At 42.3% G+C, this 18,300-nt stretch overlaps 1 protein-coding gene and 1 long non-coding RNA gene across 4 annotated transcripts; one reads left to right on the top strand and one right to left on the bottom strand.

The window, feature by feature from the left end:
• Positions 1 to 361: 361 nt before the first annotated feature.
• Positions 362 to 1,681, top strand: LOC145880053 (uncharacterized). The gene is made up of 3 exons (XR_014392947.1): positions 362 to 857; positions 1,067 to 1,175; positions 1,354 to 1,681. It is a non-coding gene; the product is annotated as an uncharacterized LOC145880053 (long non-coding RNA).
• Positions 1,682 to 1,755: 74 nt separating this feature from the next.
• LOC106609543 (fibrinogen-like protein 1) lies at positions 1,756 to 6,409 on the bottom strand. 3 transcript variants are annotated; one of them, XM_045722517.2, is made up of 7 exons: positions 5,916 to 6,404; positions 5,379 to 5,458; positions 5,018 to 5,045; positions 4,805 to 4,896; positions 2,873 to 2,990; positions 2,464 to 2,649; positions 1,756 to 2,235 (listed from the first exon to the last, which is right to left on the bottom strand). In XM_045722517.2, exons 5-7 carry the CDS (start codon positions 2,976 to 2,978, stop codon positions 1,967 to 1,969), a joined length of 561 nt encoding a protein of 186 aa, XP_045578473.2. In that variant the 5' UTR covers positions 2,979 to 2,990; positions 4,805 to 4,896; positions 5,018 to 5,045; positions 5,379 to 5,458; positions 5,916 to 6,404; the 3' UTR covers positions 1,756 to 1,966. The 3 variants fall into 3 exon arrangements, with proteins under 3 accessions (XP_045578473.2, XP_082833896.1, XP_082833895.1); XM_082977770.1 differs by having other exon boundaries at positions 4,805 to 5,045; positions 5,916 to 6,409; XM_082977769.1 differs by having other exon boundaries at positions 4,805 to 5,458; positions 5,916 to 6,409.
• Between the last annotated feature and the right edge of the window lie 11,891 nt (positions 6,410 to 18,300).

Genomic DNA, 18,300 nt, shown 5'->3' with positions numbered 1-18,300 from the left:
GAGACAACTTTTGCGACTGTACTTGAAGAAACTTGAAAAGTTCTTGACATTTTCCAGATTAACTGATCTTCATGTCTTAAAGTAATGATGGACTGTCATTTCTCTTTGCTTGTTTGAGCTGTTCTTGCCATAAAATGGACTTGGTCTTTTACCAAATAGCCCTATCTTCTGTACACCACCCCTACCTTGTCACAACACAACTGATAGGCTTCAATGCATTAAGAGGGTTAAGAAATTCCACAAATGTACTTTTAACAAGGCACACCTGTTAATTAAAATGCATTCCAGGTGACTACCTCATGAAACTAGTTGAGAGAATGCCAAGAGTGTGCAAAACTGTCATCAAGGCAAAAGGTGGCTACTTTGAAGAATCTGAAATATAAAATATATTTTGATTTGTTTAACACTTTTTTGGTTACTACATGATTCCATATGTGTTATTTCATAGTTTTGATGTCTTCAGTATAATTCTACAATGTAGAAAATATAAAGAAAAGCCCTGAAATGAGTAGGTGTGTCCAACCTTTTGACTGGTACTGTATATATCTTAAATTACTGCGTTTTCACAAATGTTATGACAATCGTCAATCCCATTGAAAAGATTAGGGGACATGATACGGAATGAGAGGCAGAGAGGCAGTTAAGAGGCAGTTACTTTCAAAGGGTATAAGAAACGTTTGTTTTCGTTTTCTGTTGCAAAACTTTTTGCTACTGTGTGCACTAATGAATAAGAGCCTGATGTCAAGATGTTTCTCTTCACAGGAAAGAAAACTGTAAGCATGGTGAAGATGTTACTGAAAGTACCTCCAGGAGTTGACCTTAATGACCCTCTGGTGAAAGAGCAAATTCTCACGCAGGTGGGAGGAGAGGTTTCAGGGAGTAACTTTGGATCTTTGCTATAGATTTGCTATGGCTCTTTGACAGCGTTGTACTGTAGCCTAATCAATGAAGTGAAAGAATACCTCTCAGACATGTGACAACACTTATACAAATGAGTAAATGGCCATCAGATCATTTTCTGTGGATCGCATCTTTATACAGCATTTGTCATCCATGTTGTTTTTAGATACAGGCAGAGATCACCAAGAGAGATGGAGGTGCATCTGTGCAATGGAAGGAGCAGCTGGATGGCAAAGTCTTCCAGAAGAAAGAGAAAGAGGAGAGAAAGAAAGAAGGTAAGTCAAAAGACATGACCATTTGAATATTCAAAGTCTGTTAGTCCATTTAGTCCTCATTCTGGGTTAATACCTCAATATAATGCATCATAATAAAAATAGCAATACATATTACAATACCTCTTTGTGTGTGTGTGTGTGTGTGTGTGTGTGTGTGTGTGTATAATTATCTCTTCAGGACACTGTAAAGAAATCACAGGAATGCTGAGTGAGAGTCCTACAGGTGACAAAGTGGGCTTCATTTATTTGAAACAGAAATTCAATTGTTGACGAATACTTTCTTCTAATTGTTCTGCTTTATCCGAAATGTCACATCATGTTCAAAGAGTTGTAGTAGGCACAGCAGGGTATGTTGATTTGTTAATCATAATCTGTTCAAAGTTGAAGCCTTCATTCTTTTTATGCTTTATTTAACCATGATCAGTCACATTGAGATCTCTTTTTCAAGTGAGCCCTGGGATTAATGTAGCAATGTGTAACAAAGCTAAATATCCCTATTCAATCAAAGCTAGAAACCAGGCTTCTAGGGTAGGAAAACAACCTATTTACTCTATGATGAGAAACAATGAATGATATCATATGCAATAAGTACAACTTTTTATTTCACTTTAAAACACAGAGCTTTGAATGTGTGAATTAAAGCATGTTTACAGGGCAAAATAATGTTGTCTGAACTTTATTGAGTATGGGCTAAGTGTGTGCTAAACAAATGTTCTAAAGATAATTATATTTGAAAACGCATACAATATCAACATTCCAGACTATAAGTTATGTCAAACACTTTAAACTGTTCACATTAGATATACAGGTCCTTTCCAGGTCTCCCAGTGGAGGCCGGAGGCCCAGCCGATCTGTTTGCCGGCGGGGTGCCAGTCTCCGTTCAGGCTGGCAGAGCCACAGCGACTGTACCACCACCCTCCTCCTCCCTCCGAGAAGCTGCACGTGTTCTCGGCGATGTCGCCAAAGATGCAGGGCGAGCAGCCATCATTGTCCTTGTCGGTTGTGCTGAAGCCAAAGCCCTTTTGGTCAATGCCGGCGTATTTCCCACGGATGGCATCACCTATAGAGAGACAGGGAGTGATGAAGAGAGAGTACATCAGTTCTACTTCTCTCTTGATTGTATTGACTTCCAAAGGATACACCATTTATAAATATCAACCCAGAATACATATCATATGACATATGTGCTGTGTAATGGTCCCATTGCTGCCACCAAATGTGAAATAACTATAACACTGAAGTAAATAATATGACCACTGTCACCTTGTGCTGTTGAAATCACAGTTACCTGCGTTGCCCCTGTAGGCCCCAACGTTCAGCTTGTAGCTCTCCTTCTCCGTGCCCAGACGGAAGTCACTGTACTCAGCGAAGGCAGTGCCCCCTTCAAAGTCCCACAGGTCGACCCGCATGGTCGATCTCCGCCCCCTGCCCTTTGTTAGAGCAAACACCTTACTCAGACCCAGCCAGTGGTCCTCTAGGAAACAACAGGGAAGAGAACTGAATTGAGAAGTGAAGAATGTACTTAACATAAATCCACTGCAGCATGGGGAACCCTCTGTGACAGGTTGACTTAGAAGTAAACATGAGCATTATAAACAAATGCATTTCAATGTTTGTAACATTGGCTCAGTAAACTACACAGTTTTCAGTATCAGTTGCTGGTGGAATGTGAGGTGCTCAGAGGGACCATTCCTTACTCTGTCGATTTCCAAAGCCTTGTTCATTCTTGGCCCACTTCTTGTTGAAAAGAACCTCTGCCCCAGAGCGCCTCTGAAAGACTGTCCAGCCTCCGTCCACCAGCATTTCACAAAACACCTGTATACAATATCAATGTACTTTTGAATCAACAATGTTTTTGACAAGTTGTTTTGTTGTGAACAAAACGGTCCAAGAATAGAACCCTGTGGAACTCCATTAACTCTTGCAAGCCTGGCAACACCTTCAGCATTCTATAGCTAAGCTTTACCGCCCCTGTGTGGTTGTGTAACCAAATGACAACAGTAGATATTAGTGATGCACCAATATGATATTTTTAGCCGATACCGATATTTTCCTTGCCAAAAAAAATTATACCGATAACCAATATTTTAAATTTTAGCAGCCTTTTTAAGCATTCTAGTACAGTTAAATAGTTAACACACACACACACACACACACACACACACGGATGCAGCGGTCTAAGACACTGCGCATCAGTGCAAGAGGCATCACTACAGTCCCTGGTTCGAATCCAGGCTGTATCACATCCGGCCGTGATTGGGAGTCCCATAGGGCGGCGCACAATTGGCCCAGCGTCGTACGAATTTGGCCGGAGTAGGCCGTCATTGTGAATAAACATTTGTTCTTAACTGACTTGCCTCGTTAAATAAAGGTTACACACACACACACTCACACACCACACTGACCAAAAAGTTATTTTGTTGGCATTTACGTATGTCCCCATTACCAGTAAAACATAATCAAAACCAATTTTTTTTTACTTCCTTGCTGTGCTCTTTCATGGTTAATATGTTCAGCTTCATTCTCAACCAGGATTTCATCATACATGTCAAGCAGGGAAGTTTCAGCCCTGTCTGTCCGTGGCCTCTCTTCCTCGGTGCGCACGGTCACTGTGTCCGTTTCCATCTTGTCCTGTTGTGTGTATATAACATTTCACATAAACCCTGTTTCTGGTCTGGATCGTAATAGCGGTCCTTGTACCTAGCATTGAGCATGGTGGTGACACAGTAAAGAGGCTCAGAGAGAATGCCACTGACTCGCTTGTTCACAGCCTTGAGTACTTTTGTAAGTTTTAACCCCACGGTCTGTGTGGGCAGTTTTGTTGAGCAGGCGCTTCAATGCCATGACAGAGAGTATCACGTCTGCTGCAGACGCAGTTGATGAGCTTATTTCTCCAGTCAGTTGTTCAAATTGGCGCTAGGAGTGTGTTCATGTTTCCATGTTTCAAACATGTTCTCAAATGCCACTGAAATGGCAGCAGTGGCATGAGAACCAGCACATTCTTGAGCATGCAATACGGCTTTCCTCAGTACGAAATCCTCGTCGACCCACTGTGCTGTCAGACTCCGCATGCTCATGGAGCTGACATCGCAGGTCCAAATGTCAGTTGTGACGCCTATAGCAAGTAGCTCACAGATGTACATTTCAACAAAACTGTGTAACTCCGGTAGAGCAACATCTGAAAAATAGTGTGTACCAGGGCTCGACCAGTCGGTGAAAGCCAACATCATCCACGACAGAGGACGGTTGACTGTCAAGGGCAATGAAACCATTATCTTGGCGTTAATGGATTTCACCTTTGAGTTGTCTCGCTGAAATTTTCTTACTCTTTCAAATGACTGCTCGACTTGAAGTTGTTTAGTTGTTGGAAGTGTGCGCTTAGTATTTTTCTGCTTTTGTTCTGTGTAGCGTTGTCTTTTACGTGGCGTCATTACGTCATCTACTTATGTTATATAGGTATACACGTCAGCTTTGACACCGGTTTTGCACATCGGCGTTAAACAAGACATTGGGCCGATGCCGATGTTGGCATTTTTAGCTAATATCATCCGATTCCGATATGCTCACCGATATATTGTGCATCCCTAGTAGATATAGTACCTGGCCTAAATATTTAGATGTTTCCATACCTTAAAGGGGGATGTGACTCCTGCAGGCTGAATGACATAAACTCCACTGGTGGTTCGAGGGGAGAGAGTTTTGATCTGTGTGCAATGTGTCCCTGAAACAAGCAAACACATATGCACATACACAATAACATATTGAAAAAGGCAGGGGTCGGGTTAAGAATGGTTGTCTCTTGTGTTTTTCATGTAAGTAAAACAAATAAGTGTTACACTTACCTTGAACAACTAAAGGTGTTTTCTGGCCCTGTACAAACCAGCAGATAAGTAATGATTACTCCCAGGTTTAAAGGAATAACATGTTTCTCTGTTTATCAGTGCTGACTGACTGTATATTTACCTGAGTCTGGTCAGTGAGGCAGATGTACTGTTTATCAGTGCTGACTGACTGTATATTTACCTGAGTCTGGTCAGTGAGGCAGATGTACTGTTTATCAGTGCTGACTGACTGTATATTTACCTGAGTCTGGTTAGTGAGGCAGATGTACTGTTTATCAGTGCTGACTGACTGTATATTTACCTGAGTCTGGTCAGTGAGGCAGATGTACTGTTTATCAGTGCTGACTGACTGTATATCTACCTGAGTCTGGTTAGTGAGGCAGATGAGACAGATCACCAGTCCACAAAAAAATTATCCTATTCCACATTTTGTCAAATTTTCTGAGAGAGAGGGAGAATGAGAAAGGGGGGGAGAGTGATGAGAGCAAGAGGGAGAGAGACAGAGAGAGAGCGGGAGTGATGAGAATGTTATTTTATTTTCTGCTTTTTCCTTTTAATGGATATCATTGATATCACATTATTATTTTTTATTGTAATCCCACAAATTATCATCTTTTTGAAATGGCTCAAAAGACTGATATTAATGTCTAACTTATCTAAAACCGTCAAATATCACAACATTATCACAGAGAACCTGAAACGTCACCATTTCCACTCCACTCACAACATAGTGGTCACCATACATGTACCCTTCAAATTCAGTTTGACCCAATTAGGCGGAAATGAAACAGTTAAATACTAGTTAGACATTTCACACAGGAAATATATTATGCAAATTATTATAATCACAAATTACAAAAATGCCTGCATGTGACTAATAAATGTAGAGAGAACCTACCTTGTCCTGTGTATTCTGTTACGGTCTATGGTCTACTCCCAGTCAGTTCATTCAGAGAGGGTTTCCTCTAAACGTATTTCTTTAGGTTGAGGGTGCAGAGCCGTAGGTAATCCCCCGTTCCGTCCCTGTCCCACCCCCATGGATCCCCTGGAAATATCCTTATCATGATCTGTGCATGTGTTTCTTTACCTCAACCATTTGTCACGGTCAGATTACATGACAATAAAAGTAATTAGTAACGTAATCCATTGGATTACGCAAAATGAGTAATGTACTTTTGGTAATCTGATTACTTTTGGACACTCCTCAGTTTATGCTCTAGACCATCAGTTCCCTCTCTAACACTGCTCTGTGGATGCTCTTCCCACAGTTGTATCCTCACTGTCCAACACAGATGTTCTTGTACGGGATGGATCCTCTGTGACTCTGCTCTGCAAAAACTCTGACATGAGTAATGCTTGCTGTAGAAGAAAAATGTCATTGGTGTCGATGCGCTGAACCCATAGTTGATTTATCCTGACGCACCCTGACAAACACTGTGTCAGAGGTGACCAGATGGGTATCCTACGAAGCAGGTTTGAGGTGTTAGTGAGGTAACTAACTCTGCAACTCGGAATAACCGGTCTTACAAAAGTGGCTCACCTTTTAGCCAAGTCAATTTCTATGGCAACGAATCCTTCAGAACTAACTTGCCATTATCATGAGCTGTCTTCCCCTCAGCAGCCTACACTGAAATCCACTTACCCTGAATGAAATGACTGAGTCGCGAGTTGAGGACCAATATAAATCAGATTCCCTCCGTATTGCAAAGATTGCATCATCATCCCTTTCATTTGAGGAAGACAACTTGCTAAATATCTTATTAATCAAAACGTTTTTTGTGTTAAAAAATATTAAAGTTATAATATATCACATTATACATTTAGTAATGACAGAATGCAATTTAAACTTAACGCACAGTAACACTTTTGTATCACTTAATACAATGATTTTATAGCTAGGAGTAAAGTGCTTGTGGTTGTGCATTGATAAGCTCACCAAAGTCGACTATTAACAATAAGTAATACAATAAAGACAGCACTTCTAAAATACTATTTCATACCATAACTTGCGGAATTTGCAAGATAACTTTTTCTTTCATTTTGATTTCAGTACAAATTAAAATATGGCACTGACTTGCCCATGGATTTATGTTTTAACATTGTCTCAATGAAGAGTTTGGTGTGTGACTAGCCGTGTGCGACATGCAAGCGGAGTTACAAGCCTGCTAGAGTTTGTAGTACGGATTAAGCCTGAGCTGGAATGTGAAGCTAACTGAAGCTGGTTAGCTTTAGAAAACTTGAGTAGATGTAGCTTGCTTCGTAGGATACCCTTCTGAGCACTGGAGAGGTAGACCTCACCTACACCCAGAGCTCCAGACCTACCATCTAAAGATAGTTAATTGAAAGTAGTTTTAGGTCAATGTCCTTCAGTTGTGGTCCAGGGAATGTACTCCCTTTCTAAGTACGTGTTTGCCTCCATTGTTGCTTGTGTCCCTGACAGTTGTCACAAACAGTATTTACTATCAACTCACTGCGATACTAGACGTTTCTCCAACAGTCGCAAATGTCGGATTTTGGAACGTTGAATTATGACAGGAATTTACTTGCCTTGTCAAAATAATGACATTAGCTTATCAAAATGATGATTCAATTTCACAATAACCCACGTGAAGTTTAGCCAACGCTTCAACTTGGTTAAAGTGCGATTGGCACATGTGTTTTTCTGTTGCTCATTAGAAAAACAAGATTTCAGTCTTGGAGGTGTGTTTCCTGACTGATTCTGCATTTGGTGTTTTGTCCACCATGAGACACTGTAGCCTATTTCACTTCCTAAAAATCCCCAGAATGAATGTAAGATAACTCAATAAATCTGTAATTACTTTTTGCATTATAACTAAAGGTGTTTGGGGCAGATTTTTCTCAAGGAAAACATTGTGCAATGTGTTGTCTTATGTAAACAGAGTCGTAGATGCTGGGCAGTTCTGTTTCACTGTCTATGCTATTGGGTAGAGAGCAATCACCACAGCTGTTCACCCCATGTTAGTGGGCAAATGGACATTTTTAAATTGAAACCCAACATTAATTTACCTGTTATGACGCACTGATGTTCCAAACTCCGACTTGACCAAAATTAGAAGTCAATTTTGACACTAGAATAACTGTTTCTGACTCATATTGATGCCACATAGGTCGCTTTCAAAGGGATTTGTGTCTTTTTAAAGGTTAGGGCTATGGTGAAGGGAGAAGTTACACGACAGTTAGACCTGATTCTGTGCATGCGTGTAGCCAGCTAACGTCGCCATGATATTGCCTTCATGTGTAATCAGGGGATTTATATTCGCTGTGAAAGCGACAGTTGCTTATGATTTACTTCAGTATCCATTCCCATGCTGTTTTGAATGGGCTTCAAGATTATATAATCAAATTCATTAAAAAAGCTGTTATTTAAGATATTGTAGCGAACAGCAGGGCAGGGATGTGAACCAGGGATTGACACAAAGCGTTGCCCTATTGTCTGCGGGAAGTATACTGAGCAGTCGTACTAGTTGATCCTACTCTGAGGTTGCCCCATTGGGCAGGTGATTTAAAAAAACAACCAAACGGAAAATAATTCCAGCCTAAAACGGATCTTTCTCGTTCCTCCCCATTTTTTAGTCGAGCAAGTTAAGTCTGCTCTGCAAACATTTTTTACTGACAACTAAAATACAAAGAATTCCACAACTGATCTTTCTGGTTCCTCCCCTATGTGTAGGTGAAAGGCTTGCAATACTGTATGTAACATTTCTGCATGTAAATAGCTCATTTATATTTTCGGTCAAGTGATCATAATCTTTGGGCAACCAAAAAAGATTCCTGACTTGTCCGATGGGCAACTGCCTTTCAAACCTTCACATCAATCCCTGCAAACACCTTACGCATCACGCCAATAGGGTTAACTCACATGGTGGGAATTGTAACATGGCTCATTTAGCGAGGATTGCTACAATATTGTTTAGGGAATTTTCAATTCCAATCATGCATTTAATCTTTAACCAATTCCCCTAGGTTTGTAATACTCTGGGATCACTAATAATTGGGCAAAGTCTCAGATTTTATAAAAAAGGTTCAAAGATCTTTATTCATGAGGGCTCTAAAGTAAAAAATGAGGACTCAGTCCTTTTATAATACACACATACATTCCTATCTTTAGACCACTCCCTTCTCAAACAACCAGTACAACCAGCACTAACCACAAAGAACCATAAAAGTTGTCACATTCTCCAAGGCTTTCACCTCCCCTCCCCCGTTGGGACCCTCTTGGTTTGAAACCCTCTAATGATTTTCTATTATCTACTTAACAACTTCACTCTGTTTATATCCCTACTAAAGAATATAACATCATAGTATTACAATACTAACAGATCTACCCCATCCTGGTTTTATCTTCTCATAATTATCAAACTTTTCCCCCTATCCTACAATTTCAGAGTGGAACACTTAAGTCATTATCCTAACACATACAAATTATTCTAACAAATATACACTGATTATCAAAACATTAGGAACACATACTTTTTCCTTGACATAGACGACCACGTGAATCCAGTTGAAAGCTATGATGCCTGATTAATGTCACCTGCTAAATCAACTTCAATCAGTGTAGATGAAGGGGAGGAGACAGGTTAAATAAGGATTTTTAAGCCTGGAGACATGGATTGTGTATGTGTGCCATTCAGAGGGTGAATGTGCAAGACAATATTTAAGGGCCTTTGAACGTGGTATGGTAGTACGTGCGAGGCGCATCGGTTTCAGTGTGTCAGGATCTGCAACGCTGCTGGGTTTTTCACACTCAACAGTTTCCCGTGTGTATCAACAATGGTCCACCACCCAAAGGACATCCAGCCAACTTGACACAACTGTGGGAAGCATTAGAGTCAATATGGGCCAGAATCCCTGTGGAATGCTTTTGACACTTTGTAGGGTCCATACCTTGACGAATGGAGGCATGTTCTGAGGGCAAAAGGGGGTGCAACTCAATATTAGGAAGGTGTTCTCAATATTTTGTACACTCAGTATATATGTTTTTTTCAATCACTTTGGCACATTTATCAAATGTAAGTGGTATATTTACAAAACTCAAATTTCACTTTTAATGCCCTGTGTTTTATGTTCAGAATCTTTGATGAGCACTATTTGGTGTTGAACACTTCTACCACAGAGTCATTAATGCAAAATCATTTTTTTGTTTATGTGAAATACCATAGCTTAGTCATAAGATGCAGACCTCCTTATTGTTCCTAGAATTTCTAAGCAAACAGCTGGAGTCAGGGCTTTCTCCTATAGAACTCCTCTTTTATGGAATGGTCTGCCGATCTATGTCTCAACCTTTAAGGCTTTGCTGAAGACTTACTGAATACTCATCTCTTTAGTAAGTCCTATTATTGAGCATAGTCTGGCTGAGAGGTGCAAAGGTGAACGGCAATAAGGCACTGGAGTGATGAAGCACCCTTGCTGTCTCTGCCTGGCTGGTTCCCCACTCTCCACTGGGATTCTCTGCCTCTGATTCTATTACGGGGGATAACTCACTGGCTCCTCTGCTCATACGGTGGGGGAGATATTTTGTGAGCTATACCTGGCCAGGGTAGTAAGTTGGTGGTCTGTTGATATCCCTTGTGGGGTCTGTGCTTTCGGTAAATAGGTGGGATTATATCCTGCCTGACTGGCCCGGTCCAGGGGTAACTTTGGACGGGGCCACAGTGTCCCCCGACCCCCTCTGTCTCAGTCTCCAGTATCTATGCTACCCTATGTGGCGGTGGGGTCGGGTCAGTCTGTCCTATCTGCTGTACTGTGTGATCTTAGGCATACTCCCTCTAATTCTCCTCTCTCTCTTTATGTCCCCCTCTCCCATCCCGGAGAACCTGAGCCCCAGGACCATGCCTCAGGACTCCAGTCTGTCCCTGTCCCCAGTCCACCTAGTAGTGCTGCCAATCTAGTTCTAGTGTTTCTACCTGCAGCTATGGAACCCTGACCTGTTTTACCAGAGGTGTTACCTTGTCTCTCACTCTCTCTCTCTTGGACCTGCTGTCTGGAGCTCTGAATGCTTGTCTATGAAAAGCTAACAGACATTTAATCCTGAGGTGATGAACTGTTGCACCGTCTAACCATTCCGCTTTGCGTCGTGCCTAAGAACAGCCCTTAACTGTGGTATATTGACCATTATAAACTGGGTGGTTCAAGCCCTGAATTCTGATTGGCTGTCAGCCGTAGTAAATCAGACCGTATAGCAAGTGTATGACAAAACATTTATTTTTACTGTTATAATTACGTTGGTAACCAGTTTTTAATAGCAGTAAGACACCTCGGGGGTTTATGGTATATGACCATGGCTACGGGCTGTGTCCAGGCCTTGCGTTGTGCCTAAGAACAGTCCTTAGCTGTGGTATATTGGCCATATACCACAAACCCCCGACGTGCCATATTGCTATTAAAAACTGGTTACCAACGTAATTAGAGCATTAAACCGGGCCATCGACTGGGCCTTTTTGCTTAATTATACCAAACCGCCTCGGACTGTCACGTCTACTCCTGCTCCTGCCCTTCGACGTGCGACATCTGGACCTCATTATAGGTCCCTTCCCTTTGTTCATTCCTCAAGTTAGTATTATTCCTGTTATCATGCATCTCGCCACTGTTACGCTGTCTTGTTTCATGTTTGTTGTTTATGGAATGTTTTACCTGCTTCTCGACTCACAGCGTCATCGTTACAGAATACCAACTCAAACCATGGAAGCAGCAGGAAATTCAAATCTCTCTCAGATGGTCAATGAACAGGGTTCTCTTTTACATCAACACCATGACCAACTGGCACAACTGGGATCAGCTATGGAGGAGGTTCTTCACAGTGTGCAACATCTCAAACACACCCGGGAGGTGTTGCCTTCATCCAGCAGAGGATACTCTACAACCAGTCGACCCAGTGAGCCAGTACATCAGCCCATTCCTCAAACCGCTCAAGTCAGCGATCCCTCCCGGATAAATATGATGGTACACCATCCAAATGCCGTGACTTCCTACTTCAGGGCTCCCTCTACTTTTCGCATCAGAGGGGAGCTCCCACCACAGAGAGGTCCACGGTAATTTCTCTGCTGACTGGGCGGGCGTTGTAATGGGTTACGGCTGTCTGGGAGAAAGGAGAGGAGGAGCTGGATTCATGAGGGTTTTATGGCTCTGTTTAAATGTATTTTTGATAATTCCCTGGAGGGCAGAGCGGGAAGTGAGCGGCTACTGCAATTATGGAAGGGGAATCAGACGGCTGCTGAGTACGCGTTCACCTTTCGGACTATAGCAGCATCCAGTAGGTGGAATGAACTGGCACTTCGCACGCTATTTAGAAGAGGTTTGTGTGAAGAGGTCCAGACGGAACTGGCCTGTCGAGACGATAATCTCACCTTGGACACACTCATTGCGTTGGCCAGCCGTCTGGATAACCTACGTCGGGAGCGCCGGTACTCTCATCATTTCTCTCCCTCCCTCATTGAATACTCGGGATCAGAGCCAGAACCCATGGAGGTAGGGTTCACTCGTCCGTCTCCCCGCTGCGGAGTGCCACAGACGGATACAGCTGGGGCGCTGTCTGTACTGTGGACAAGGAGGGCATGAGTTCCAGAGGTGTCCGGCATGTCCAAATCCGGGATCCAGAAGAGCAGAGGGACTGTCACGTGAGACTCCAGCACCTAGGGAAGGAGGGAGTATTCCATCTTCATCAGGCCCTTTTTGGTGTCCATTACACAAGCTGACTGTCCCTCATGTACTGTGTCAACAGCGTTAGTGGATTCCGGTGCCGCTGGGAACTTTATTGACCAGACCCTTGCCTCCTCTCTTAACATAAACTCATACCTGCTCTCCTCTCCTTTCCCGATTCAAGTCCTGGATAGTCAGCCTCTTGGGTCCAGAACCGTCACCCACATCACTCAACCACTCACCCTCACCATTTAGTCCGTGTGGTCCACTCATTAGGAAAACATCCCCTTCTTCATCACCAGTGCACCAGTTCACAAGATAATTATCGGTCTCCCTTGGCTTCAACGTCATAACCCTATAATTTCATGGTCGAGGATGATAATCACAGACTGGGCACTTTTCTTCACCAGGTTCGACTTCACGCTGACCTATTGCTCAGGTTCCAAGAACATCAAGGCCGATGCCCTGTCCTGTATCTACGATTTGGGAGAGGGTCCTGTCCAGAGTGCACCTATAATCCCATCCTCCCAAGTCGTAGGTCCAGTGACCTGGGATGCAGAGAGGGAGCCCACAGCCCTGAACTGTCCTCCTGAGCGCATCTACGTTCCCACAGGGATAAAGGATTGGCTGCTGACCTAGGCACACACAGCTGTCGTCGCTGGACATCCAGGTATTTCTCGCACTATCCACTCCATCGCTGAGAAGTACTGGTGGCCCACCTTGGCGCAGGAAGTAACTTGTTATGTCAATTCCTGTTCCATATGTACCCAAACCAAGTCCCCCCGGAATGCACCAGCAGGGAAGCTCCTGCCGCTTCCCATGCCTCAGCGACCCGAGTCTCATCTATCCATTGACTTTGTAACCGATCTCCCGACGGTTTCAGCACCATTCTGGTGGTAGTGGATAGATTTTCTAAGTCATGTCGTTTAATCCCTCTTCCTGGTTTCCCCACTGCTCTCCAGGTCGCTGAGGCACTCTTCCAGCAGGTCTTCCGGCATTATGGCCTTCCAGAGGACATCGTCTCTGACCGTGGTCCCCAATTCACATCACGAGTATGGAGGGCCTTCATGGAGAAGGTCACGGTCAGCCTCACTTCCCCTGCGACGTCGCTGGAATACTAACCACCGGTCCTGGCACTAATCATTACACACACCTGGCACTCATCATTGTGATTCACACCTGCATCTCATTACCTCCCTTTTATAGGTCCTTTCCCTTTGTTCATTCCTCAGTTGGTATTGTTCCTGTTTTCATGTATCTTCCCCCTGTTACGCTGTCTTGTTTCATGTTTGTTGTTTTATTAAACGTTTCACCTGCTTCTCGACTCACAGCGTCATCGTTACACAGACCTTATTGCCTAAAATATATATATATATATATATATATATATATATATATATATATATACACAAATTCATTGTTTGATACAATGTTTTACCATATTTGATTAGTTTCTTAGGCATGTTGCAAGGATCCCATTGTCTATTCTAGGGATTCTATATGTACATTTTAATCTTCTCACAAAGTCGACAGGAGTGCTAAAGGGCTCAACTAATGGCAGAGCAGAGAATTTGATACAGTTTCAGAGCAAATTCTGGCCCAGGTGAGAAGAGTTTTCAGGAGTGACCCAATCCTCAAAAATAGATGTACTGTCCTCGTTTCCTTCATGAAGGTACAGTTGAAGTCGGAAGATTACATACGCCTTAGCCAAATATATTTAAACTCAGTTTTTCACAATTCCTGACATTTAATCCTAGTAAACATTCCCTGTCTTAGGTCAGTTAGGATCACCAATTTATTTTAAGAATGTGAAATGTCAGAATAATAGTAGAATGATTTATTTCAGCTTTTATTTCTTTCATCACATTCCCAGTGGGTCAGAAGTTTACATACACACAATTAGTACTTGGTAGCATTGTCTTGAAATTGTTTTGTGAACTGCACCAGTCCCTCCTGCAGCAAAGCACTTCCACAACATGATGCTGCCACCCCCGTGCTTCACGGTTGGGATGGTGTTCTTCGGCTTGCAAGCCTCGCCCATTTTCCTCCAAACATGACAATGGTCATTATGGCCAAACAGTTCTATTTTTGTTTTATCAGACAAGAAGACATTTCTCCAAAAAGTACAATCTTTGTCCCCATGTGCAGTTGCAAACCGTAGTCTGGCTTTTTTATGGTGGTTTTGGAGCAGTGGCTTCTTCGTTGCTGAGCGGCCTTTCAGGCTATGTCGATATAGGACTCGTTTTACTGTGGCTATAGATACTTTTGTACCTGTTTCCTCCAGCATCTTCACAAGGTCCTTTGCTGTTGTTCTGGGATTGATTTGCACTTTTCGCACCAAAGTACGTTAATCTCTAGGGGACAGAACGCGTTTCCTTCCTGAGCGGTATGACGGCTGCGTGGTCCCATGGTGTTTATACTTGCGTACTATTATTTGTACAGATGAACGTGGTACCTTCAGGTGTTTGGAAATTGCTCCCATGGATGAACCAGACTTGTGGAGGTCTACAATTTTTTTTCTGAGGTCTTGGCTGATTTCTTTTGATGTTCCCATGATGTCAAGCAAAGAGGCACTGAGTTTGATGGTAGGCCTTGAAATACATCCACAGGTACACCTCCAATTGACTCAAATGATGTCAGAAGCTTCTAAAGCCATGACATCATTTTCTGGAATTTTCCAAATTGTTTAAAGGCACAGTCAACTTAGTGTATGTAAACTTCTGAACCACGGGAATTGTGATACAGTGAATTATAAGTGAAGTAATCTGTCTGTAAACAATAGTTGGAAAAATTACTTGTGTCATGCACAATGTAGATGTCCTAACCAACTTGCCAAAACTATAGTTTGTTAACAAGATAACAAGAAATTTGTGGAGTGGTTGAAAAACGAGTTTTAATGACTTCAACCTAAGTGTATGTAAACTTCCGACTTCAGCTGTACATGGAAGGTAACATTCGTCTGATGGCAACATATCCAGCCATTTTACCTTTAGTATCAGTAGTGATGTAACAGAGGCTAAAAAGGAGGATCTTCACAGTCATAAGGAACAGCCAGTGCAGACATTAAAGACACACATCAACCTTATAAAGCCATAATTAAAATCCAATACCTGTGTAATCAGCAGGAATATTAGTTTCAGGGAGTAACTTTGGATCTTTGCTATAGATTTGCTATGGCTCTTTGACAGCGTTGTACTGTAGCCTAATCAATTGTCGTGACGTTGTATTAGTTAATGTGACGACTGTTGCTCATCGAATGATTAACGGTTTATAATTGCGTGATTAAATGAATTAAGCAATGAATCAAGCAATTATTAACTCATTAACCTGGGGCACCATGGGAACATTATTTTGATTGAGTTTCTATTTCCCAAATTAACTCAAAGGATATCAGAATATCAATTTTACAACAGTCGCTAAATTAATCAACCTCTTGTCTCATGTCTGAACATCGCATAATCCGGGAATCTGCACGGACCCGGGTCCCACCAATGAGTTTACCACACCAATCTTAGTTGATTATTTATTTACTAGCAAGCTAAAATGATGATAAAAATACACATACACAAAACACAGTATAGCTATTGATTAGGACTTAGTATAACGGGCCAACACACTATGGCACGTGTTACCCAAAATGGGGATTTAAAAGAGAGAGAAACCAAGAAAGTACACGAGAGAAATATACATTTGGTTCATTTGTCAGCCATGCTTATTTAAACCTAGCCTTACCCCGAACTGCCGCTCTTATGGGTCAGAATATAATGATGTAATTACGTGTTGGAGGTCTCAGGTGGGAAGCTCCGCGTGTGTCGTTTAGGCTTCTCAATGATGCACTTCTCCGGCGCAACTCTCTGGTTGTCCTCACGATGTCAGTGTCCTTCTTGGCTTAGGGGTCTGATCCCTCGCCCTTGATCTGAAAGGGGTCTTCTGAGGACAGACAGCTCTGTAGCTCAGAGCTCACAGCTTCGGACTCGAACGGTGTAGATACCACGATTCAATGGAGAGTGGAGGCTGGGTGGTTCGGCTTGAATTCATCCGCTTAGACACAGCTACTCGTCCGTAGCTCGTGTAGAAAAAGATTTCTTTGTCTTCAACCTTGTGTTTCGTTTTGGGGTTCGTTGACTTTGTTAGACCTTCGCTGCAGCTTGGGGTCAATTAGTCTCCTATGTTAATTCTTCACTCTCCTGTCTTATACCCTCGGGTCAGAAGTGGGCGTAACCGCCTTTAGGGCAATTCTCTGGGCGGACCAAGTTAAGGGGCAAGGCCTAGATTTGACTAAAATCCTATTTTAGACACTACCTTCACATCTCATCTTTACCAAAACATTCTCTTTGATTTGGATATTTTCCACACAACGTACAATGTATAAACATCAGGCATATACTGGGAAAACTCTTAAAGGTACAAAGTTTTCATAATAACGTCATCACTTAACCTTTAATAACAATACAAAAGTTACATACATTTTCATATTCCACCTCTCGTCATGACCACCATTGTGGCTGACGGAAACCATTGTTCCAAAGTCCCTTTATTGCATGTTTAATGTTCTGAGGCCAGTTCTCCATTGTGAGGACAAAGGAATTTCTCTGTGGCCTAAGGTTTATTATGGGCGTGAGGGGTCATAAAACCCCCACATCTTCAGACCCCTAGATCTCTCCTCCTCTGTTGGGGGTTTGGGAGATAATCTGTAGGGTGGTGGTCTCCTGTACCCTGACCTGATCAGGACAGTCATGACACAATGAAGTGAAAGAATACCTCTCAGACATGTGACAACACTTATACAAATGAGTAAATGGCCATCAGATCATTTTCTGTGGATCACATCTTTATACAGCATTTGTCATCCATGTTGTTTTTAGATACAGGCAGAGATCACCAAGAGAGATGGAGGTGCATCTGTGCGATGGAAGGAGCAGCCGGATGGCAAAGTCTTCCAGAAGAAAGAGAAAGAGGAGAGAAAGAAAGAAAGAAAGGAAGGTAAGTCAAAAGACATAAGACATGACCACTTGAGAATATTCGAAGTCTGTTAGTCCATTTAGTCCTCATTCTGGATTATCCTGGGTTAATACCTCAATATAATACATCCATATATATATATATATATATATATATATATATATACACATCCACATACATATATATATATATATATATATAATATGTGTATGTATGGCACAGGAGGCTGCTGAGGGGAGGACGGCTCATAATAATGACTGGAAAGCAGCAAATGGAGTAGCTCAGTTGGTAGAGCATTGGCGCTTTCAACGCCAGGGTTGTGGGTTTGATTCCCACGGGGAACCAGTAAGGAGAAGTAATAAGTAAGAACATGTATGCACTCACTTAACTTCTCTCCTTTCTGGGGAGGTCCCCATTGCTTGGAAGGCCGCCACGGTTTGCCCTTTATTTAAAGGGGGAGATCAAGCTGATCCTAACTGTTCTATTTTGCCCTGTTAATCAAAAGTGTTGGAAAAACTTGTCAATAATCAACTGACTGGCTTTCTTGATGTCTATAGTATTCTCTCTGGTATGCAATCTGGTTTCCGCTCAGGTTATGGATGTGTCACTGCAACCTTAAAGGTCCAAATGATGTCACCATAAAAAAAAAAAAGAATGTAGCA

This window comes from Salmo salar, chromosome 07 (assembly GCF_965601325.2).
Source record: "Salmo salar chromosome 07, fSalSal1, whole genome shotgun sequence".
Lineage (NCBI taxonomy): Eukaryota > Metazoa > Chordata > Actinopteri > Salmoniformes > Salmonidae > Salmo > Salmo salar.
The sequence above is the reverse complement of the archived record's forward strand: the minus strand, read 5'-3'. Positions and strand labels throughout refer to the sequence as shown.